We start from the raw sequence: 8,810 nt of genomic DNA, 5'->3' as shown, positions 1-8,810 counted from the left end.
GCGAGCGGAGGAGCAGCGCTGACTAGCGGCCGGCCCCGGGCTACCAAACGGGGATACGGGGAGAGACGCGCCCATCCCTTCTTCCTCAGAACGGCCCTGCACCCATCTACACACACACCACCGCCCCCCCCGCCCAAGTTTTTAGAGAGATCGTCCTAAAGGGCAGTTTCCTAGGACAGAGTAGTCACCTGAATCCGAGCGAGCAGAAAACAAACCCTGGCGAGCAGGGCTCTCTGCGGGGCACCTGAAACGCGGGGGGGAAGGCTCTGCCATCAGCCCAACCCTTCGAGCCTGCAGCGGGGCCGAGGAGGCATCAGCAGAAGACAAACACCACCACCGGGCACCTATTTTGTTGTGTGGTCGGCTGTGGTTTGAGTTACGCTAGCCTCACCCCAGATATTTTCATTTCCAGCACAGCACACACCTCTACTATAATCAGTACTCTCAGAAAACGAAGCTTAGGTGAATAAACACACCACCATCACGAAGCTCAAGCAAAAGAGCCTTAATCTGAGTCCAAGCTTGACAGTCCTCCAGCCATGCAAAGCCAGCACCTGCACATTATTTTTATAGTTAAAAAAGCATGTAGAAACTAATTAGCCAGCTTTATAGCTCGCACACGTTCCGATTAATTTGTAATGTGTTTCATGAGGGTTTGGTACCCTTGAGATGTCATACAGCTTCTAACACTAATGAAGCAGGACACCATTTTCCCAAAGGATTGAAGACAGCCGAATCCCTCACAAAACAGCAGCTTGAATCAATATCAGAGCTGTCATAGGAAGATTCCACTGTGAACTTGATGCTAATTTAGAATTAGTACAATACCAAGTATGGCAAAAGGTTTTTATAATCCATTTAATTTGCTGCAGTTTGAAGAGAAAGAAGCATTGAACTGTGTGACTGCTGAAGTCTACTGTCAAGGTGCTCACTATATTCCCTCCCTGTCTCATATATACCCAAAGTAATTCAGTTCCGTCCTCAGAGGAATTGGTTGACCATTTCTCAATCAATTCCCACACACCACTGAAATTATTGCAAGTTTGATTAAGGAAACCCTGGCGTTTCATCTTTTGCACAGAGTAAAAATGAGTTATTAGGTAGAAATACTCAAGGTGCTGCTAAAGTATTTAGAAACATGGGAGCACTGAGTTGCTTAGAATGTCAGTGGGATAGAGGGGGAAAAGTATAAAATATTTATTCCTCTAAGTATTTAAAATAACCTTAGGACCCTAAAGTTTATTACTGTTTGTGACTTGCATACATAATAAACACTACATACCCTAAGGTAAGTTTGAATTGCCTCGCGTTTCCAATGCAACTCCAGGGTGATAAGGTGGAACATTTTATTCCTCCTTGAGAAAGCAAGACATCCCCTGTGCTTCCTACCCCACCAAATAGGATCAAGGAAACTATAGGAAGAAAGCACTTCCTTAGGTCTGAGTATGGAAACGCCGCCCAGCCGGGCTCGCTCCGCGGGTGGCGCTGGGGAGGGAGCCATGCAAGCTGCATCGTGACACTTCCAGTCTCGGGAGGGTTTCCAAGGCTTTTCTCTGCTACCCACCACAGTTCTCCCGGAGGAGGGTGTCCCTTCCACTCCAAAATAAATTAAAATTACCTCTTCCTTTTTGGGTAGGGAGGAAGGAAGTTCTTTTTTTTTTTTTTTTAAACTGTTTCCTTAAAAAGCTTAATGACACAACCACCGGTGTGGTCTTGTAAGCCCAAACACACAGGTTCCTGAAAGGCAGCTAATGAAACAGCCATGTTATGAAGCAATTAATTACGAAAGATACTTGAATGGTGGCCCAGAGCTGGATTACAGGAAGATGTGTTTGATTCTGCAGTTCTCTCTTCAAAAAAAGCACAGATGAGAACTCAAAACCAGGAAAGAGGGGCAGGCAGCATCGTGGCACCCTGCATCACAAACCTCTCATGGGCTCTTAGCCAGCTGCCAGCAGGGAACCTAACCAAAAAGCCAGCGAGCGTACCAACCAGGGGGTCAGACACCTAGCAAGATGCTGCTTCCAGAAGGAGATATTGCTAAGGTTCAGCCTCTGTCTAGTACAGCTGTGAAACATGGTACATCTACAGTGACAGCTAGCGCTTCAGTGCTGGGCAAGAGAGGCAGAAGAGAAAGAAGATTCAGCAAAACTAACAGGCTTAAAAATACTGCTCAGTAAACATCACTGTTACGGGGTTGTTTTGATTGTAATGTTTCGGTGTTTTTTCTTTTTTTTTTTTTTAAGTTTATGCTAATTTAACTTAATAAGAACAGATATACCCAAATAGTATTCCCAAACGTAATAAACGATATTAAAACATTGGTTTATCTCTATCCTCAACATTCAGAATGAAGAATCAATGAGCAGTACATCCCTTCTAGCGCTTTTGAAGAACTAAACCCAGTTCTCATTCATACTGACTGAGAGGTCAAAATGTGTGGCAAGTGTTCATATGCTGAGCATTTATACAGAGCTTTAAAAAGCTTCAGGAAATAGAGTAAAAATGTTTGTAGACACACTCCAAAACTGGACACGTCTAAGGAACCCTTTGTCATTTTACATTGAACTAGATACATACATGGATAAAATGCAGTGTTTGACAGATTTTTCAAGGTAGAAAGCTTAAAGTAGGTAGATTGTCTTTAGCAATTATTCCCACTGAGAACAACTGTAAATAAGGATCCTTCTAGCTCTTTTCTCAAAAGCCTTTCTAGTTCATTAAAGGATGAGTAACAACATTGCCTTTTCAAAGAGTTCTTGTAATAGTAGTAAGCAAGAAATTGGAAAGCACTTGTCAGTTATTTGAGAGAATTATTTTCTGCTAGCATCACAAGCCAAAATAAATTGTTTTCACTTAACCTTGAAGAGTACAGAGAATTTTGACAAGAGGTATTATGAAATTTAGTTTATCACCTTAAAACAAAGAGAAAGAAAGAAGCAAAACAGTGTTCTCAACTCTCATAGCTACATCCCTCAGTATTTCAAGAGTCCCAGCATCTTCAGGCAGATGATAAAAGCCACATGAAAAACAAACAACAACAACAAAGCCCAATGATATAAAACCTGGTTTTCTCCAAGTCACTAGTCCTCAGCTGTGGGGGGACTGAAAGTGGAATTGTAAGCAGCCAAAGTAAATAAGCACACATGAATCAGATTCTGAAATCTCAGTACTTCAGTTTAAGGCATAAAATAGGACATTAAACAGATACTAATGCAAGTCTTATAAATCTAGAAGTTTGATAGAAAGGAAAGCACATTAGCACTTGTACAAGCCATCATTTTTCACAGCTATAAGCTTTTGCACTTCCTACATTATCTTACAACTTTTGTAGTCTGCATTTAGAACGCTATGAGTACCAATTTTAGTACTATATTAGACCTTTCTAAAGTAATACGTACTTCAGCTGGCCTTATTTAAGAGTCCTTCAGCACAACTTTTATAGTCATAAGAACTGAAAAAACAAATCTATTGTGACACATGCACAAGTGAAATATTAAGGCCAAGTGACTTTTTACATGTTGGTCAGTATCAGAAGCAAAGAAAACTCAGTTCACAGGGATATTGTTGAATATGCCTTTAAATAAAGCATGCATGGATACGTGTGTGTGTAAGCTTGGCTTTTTAGGAACAGAAGGTACAAATGTTTTCAAAACTAAGATCCTATTAAAAAGTAAGCAATAAGAACTAAAAGTCAGCCTCACCAAACCAATTTGTCTCAAATCCTAAACAGAAAGAAGAAGGTCCAGTGAGATCCCACTCAAGCATGATAAATAAGACCAACAAATACCTTTGCTGGGGACAGAAACATCCAGACAGAGATAAACATTGGGTAGGGATAGTACCTGGCACACAGGCTGAGTTGAGGCACACAGCTCTACCCCTTCTCAGCCAACTCAGCATTCCGCAGGTGCACGAACACTAAGCCCATATGGTTTAGGCATAAAGCATTTAGCTCTTAGTGACAGAGAACTCATTGCCAAATTTATTTCCTCCTCCTGCCAGAGGCTACCACTCTTTTTGCGTTTACTCACATACCAACTTCAAAAGAAAAGCCCTTCTTTTTAATAAAGGAAAGGAAAAGTCAGCTTGTTTATGCAGAAAGTTTGTTTTGGTTTTCAATAGCTATCCTTTCCAGCTACGACTTCAATACCAATTAGTCAGGAATATCAGTGAACCTAAAACATTCATCACATAAAAGTTTACTTCTAATACAGCAAAAGCTAGTCTACGTATTCTCCAAAATGCTCGTAATCCTCAAATACCACATGCAACTAAGATTCATAGAAAAACAGTCTTACCTTTTTCTTCGAAGAAAAATAATCAGGTACGCAAAACAACTGTTACAGAGGTTCCTTGTTCCATAGGGTATGAAGGATGTTCACTTGTAGCAAACCCTTAAATAAAACCTGAAGCTAGCCTGTACAGCACAGCCATGTAAGGGATCACAGAGTATGAAGCACACATCAGTAGGCATATTTATAAAGCTTAACTACAATTGCCTGTTGCACCTTCTCAGCACAACACTCTCTCAGCAACACTACAGCACATGACTGGAGCTGTAAAAGCAGTAGATCAATTTCCTGCTTCTTTAACTGATTGACCAATTAAGACCATAATCAGTAAACTAGTTACACATGGAGGCAAGAACACCTGAATTTTCTGGCTTTTTACACTCATTTTGTGAGCTTTTCTGTTTAAAGTAAATAGAAAATTTGTGGTACTTTGGATTTTAATCACTATTTCCAGTAACAACATGTAACAAACACATTCAAGAATTATTTTTTTTCTCTTTTCACAGAGGGAGAGGAACATGGAAATTCATAACCTGTTCAGTGAAGATTCCTTGCTAGCACTCCAGAGCACACCATTCTGTCAAAAATCCAGGACCAAACCATTGTCTAAGATTTCTTTTTTTCTCTTCTGGATTCACACAAAACCCCCCACGTGGGTATATGTGCCCCACTATTTATTCATCTGGATTCTCATACTGATCTTGCATATTGACATGCAAGTACAACATAAGTCAAATTCAACTGTTCCTTCGCACCACATGGAATTTTATAAAATTCTAGTAATAATTAAACAAACAGTAGCTTTCTGCACCAGTCATAGAGCAGTCTTACCATTTGACAATTAGCAGTATCACCATTACCAGAAAACCTGAACTTCTTGGAGAAAGTGAATAAATTAAAACTTTGTCTTCTTACTCCAACATACACAGTATTTTCAACTCTTCCAATACAGTACACAATGAAACTGAGAACTATTTTTCCCTTTCTTGACTTACTCCATCTCTTCACTAATAACATTCTCTCACTAAGAAGTAGAAATCAGGTTCCAAATATTTAATTATAATTGGAAAAAGATTACAAAATGTAATGTTTTATTATACTTGGGACTACAGAAATGTATTTTCCATTTCCTTCAAATTCGAGAAAAAGTAACAAGCAAAACAAATGACAACAAAACCTAACAGATGTATGAACTAGTTTCATCAATTAAGCTTGAAAATTCAGAAAGGATTTCGCCAAATAAATTTCAATTGCTGAACCTGGCAGATGCCATTCCCCACAGAAGTGCTGCATTCCTAGAATGAACTAATGCCCTTCAGTAATACAGAAAGTCAGTCACTTAGGCAAGGCGGGACTTATAAGAGACCAAGGATTAGCATCTCCGAACACTGGAGTAAGCTGAAGCATTTTAGATCCTCTGTCAATTCAGAGCTCATCATGTTTTGCAGGGTCCACACTGGGTTTGATGAAGACTCCTTCCATTGCTTTCCAATAGTTGTGATGATTAGCAGTAGGCATGCCATGAACTTCCCGTTGGCCTCTAATGGGATGGCCATACTGTTCCCCTGTTATTGAAAGGAACACCTCAGTTCCTACGTGCTTGAAGCGCACTGCATCCTCCCGCTCCCAGTAAGTCCCACTGCATTGCACAATCCATATATCGAGGTCATCTCCTTCGCCATCATCACCAAAGGCACTTACTTCCTGTTAGAGACACAAACTTCCTGAAGTGAAAACGTAAGCAAATACCTACAATACACACGCAAAAATATCAACCACAAAGTCAGCAGCGTTTAAAGGCAAGGATGGGAAGAAAAGAAGCAGCGTTGTTGCATTGCTTTGTCAACAGTTATCAAATCCAGAAGCAGTAACTTTCTACCACCACAATCTGAACACAAAGTGCCAAGCAACTCCAACATGTAATCTGACCAAAAAGTGCCAACAAACCCCAACATACATTACAAATGAAATAAAAGAGGACTTGAGCACAGAGATCAGAACAATCCTTCTGAGAAAAAAAATCAGGAGAAACAACACTAATGCTGATGCAAATCTTCCCCGCTCAAAAAAGTTTGTAACTGCAGACATTTAGTTTTGTAGTATGACCATCTTCATAGTTACCACCGCTACAGGTTTTTTCAGCGTTTTTGTCACAATGTCCCAACAATTCAGCTTTTAAGTAATCATATTTATTTTTTTATTTAATCATGCCAAGCTTAAAATTGGGTCAACAACTATTCCGCTTTCTTCAGATAGATAGCTGAATAGCTCTTTAAAAACATAAAGATGACCATTAAAGCAAATTAATTCCTGCTAAAACAAAAGTTAGAGATTAGATTTCATTATGCACCAAAAAAATTCCAAACGTTTACAGAAGCCGGATAGGCTAAGCTCCAACTGTTAAGACTCCAGATAGCTTTTAATTCTTAAAAATCTGGTAAATAGAAGTGATGAGCAACTTGAAAATAGAGCTGCAAGAGTCTGTACCAAGCAACCTAAAACTTTAGGGTCACATTAATTCAAGTTTATGTAGTCCAAAAAAGTGTGAAAGACAACATACTCCTTGAAAATCCAACTTCTGTGAGGAATATGAAATAAAAGTTTATGTTCATAACTACATCATATTTCAATAATGTCATAAGTCACAGTCCTGTCAACCTCTGGGAAGTCACACAAATTTTCCTTTCGCTTAGATACTGTGCAAACACATAGCAAAACCAAAGAAACACAATGACAGCCGCTGAACATTTTTATGTTAATGACAATGTTGTACAAATTGTCTAAACTGATAAATGAAAACTGGGGGAAGGTTTTTGAGTGAATTTGTTCTTTAAACAATTATTCTGAAATGCTATTTTTCCATCACTTCTTTTGTTTTAATAACCAGATCATCTAGATACCCTACACAAAACTGGACCTTATTGTTTCAGCCCCTTTACTCATGGTAAAAGATAAACCTTTTTCACAGAGTCAGGTCTTCCAACTTTGAATGTAATGATGCATCTACACAGCCTAAAGGAAGACTAAAATGACTACTAATGACAAACTTCCAACAAGGTTGCGTTATTTATTTTAAGAGAGATTTTCAATCTTGGCGAAGCATTTCTTCAAGGACAAGACTGGGACCTAATTACAGTTAAGAATTACACTCTTCTAGATGTGTACAAAATGATAAATAAATAAGATTGTGAGAGCAGATTAATTTTTCGTGTGGAAGGAGGACAGATAAATAAGAATACTGAACTAAAATAAGGGTAGCAAGACGATGACTGAGACTAATAGACTGGATCACCAAGGAAGTTGGATATAGAAAGGTCTAGCGCTACAAAACATGATTAGTTGCCTTGCTCTAGAGCAATCTTCACAGTGTTGAGGAAGGTGCTCAGTCTCCTATGCCTTGAAAGTGCTAAACATTTCAGAACAGTCTTTCCAGTAGCACTGGTGCAGAATAAAAAAAAAATTAAAAAACGCAGATTTGTTAAAAATACTGTCAAATACCAACACTGGTACATATTAAATTTTACCTCTGTCAGGAGCTTAAATACATTATTCCAAGATGCAGAAAAGCATATACTTGAACACTGGATATGCGTAGACATACTGTTTTTGACAGCTGGTACCCAAGCCTGGTTTTTCAAAACCATGAAAAACTGGAGAGAATACTGTCAACAGCATGTACTATTTACACAAAAGCTTGAGATTTAAAACAACTCACTTGATTATTGGAGAGTGGTGATGGGAAGTGATGAGTGTGTAAATTTTTTCCTGTGTTAACATGGGTAAGTCGTATAGCTTGCCCACATTTCACTGGTGTTCCACGCTGGCAACTGCCATCAATCTTCCCACGAATCCGCCAGTAACTGTTAGCATCATCTGAAGCTTCAACTCCTGTTACTGACTGTTGCCCGCTTCCTGTTTGAATAGAATTAAATGACAGGAGACTTAACCCACTTCTTTAGTTCAAAAAGTCCTGAAAGAACTAAAGAAACCTGCCTTAATGTTCTCATGCCTCCATGTTTAAGGGATGTTTAATTCTCACACTCTATTTACAGACTGCAATGGTACCAAATAATCTTTCAGACTGAAGACATTAAACATAGCATGTGTTAGTAGGTGCAAACTGTCAAAGTTCATGGTGAACACATGAGAAGAAAAACTGATCTGTGATGGATGCTGTTCACACCATCTCACCTTTCTCAAAAATACTATGAAGTTCCTTGTGTCCCTAAACAAAACAGCAGCCTTGTTGCCAGAACAGAAGCTAGAAAGGTACTGCTGAGGCCCTAGACACAGAACAGGGCTCACCTCAGGGAGGAGGGCAAAGCATCCCTGCAACATCCCCACGGAGCCCAGCCGCATCTTCCTGTACCCCGGGCCACAGCATCCTCCTCTCCCTGCCAGGCTGCCCGGTCTCCAGTGCACCCCACAACCCCATCCCCGGCCTGCTGCTCTCTCTGCACCAGGGACATGGACCTCAGCAACCTCTAACCTGCTCCTCCTTCACTGCCACCCCTC

At 39.8% G+C, this 8,810-nt stretch overlaps 1 protein-coding gene across 1 annotated transcript in view; it reads right to left on the bottom strand.

Moving 5' to 3' along the window:
* Positions 1 to 4,190: 4,190 nt before the first annotated feature.
* SDF2L1 (stromal cell derived factor 2 like 1) overlaps positions 4,191 to 8,810 on the bottom strand; it is a 13,421-nt gene continuing 8,801 nt past the window's right edge. Inside the window, exons 2-3 of the mRNA XM_035897193.1 lie at positions 8,011 to 8,248; positions 4,191 to 5,999 (exon numbers count right to left, since the gene is read on the bottom strand). Coding sequence (XP_035753086.1) covers positions 5,721 to 5,999; positions 8,011 to 8,248 — 517 coding nt within the window. The 3' untranslated portion in view covers positions 4,191 to 5,720. The remainder of the gene's footprint in view (positions 6,000 to 8,010; positions 8,249 to 8,810) is intronic.

Source organism: Egretta garzetta, unplaced genomic scaffold (assembly GCF_000687185.1).
Source record: "Egretta garzetta isolate BGI_Z169 unplaced genomic scaffold, ASM68718v1 scaffold47, whole genome shotgun sequence".
NCBI lineage: Eukaryota > Metazoa > Chordata > Aves > Pelecaniformes > Ardeidae > Egretta > Egretta garzetta.
Note: the sequence above shows the minus strand (reverse complement) of the source record. Positions and strands in the feature narration are given on the sequence as shown.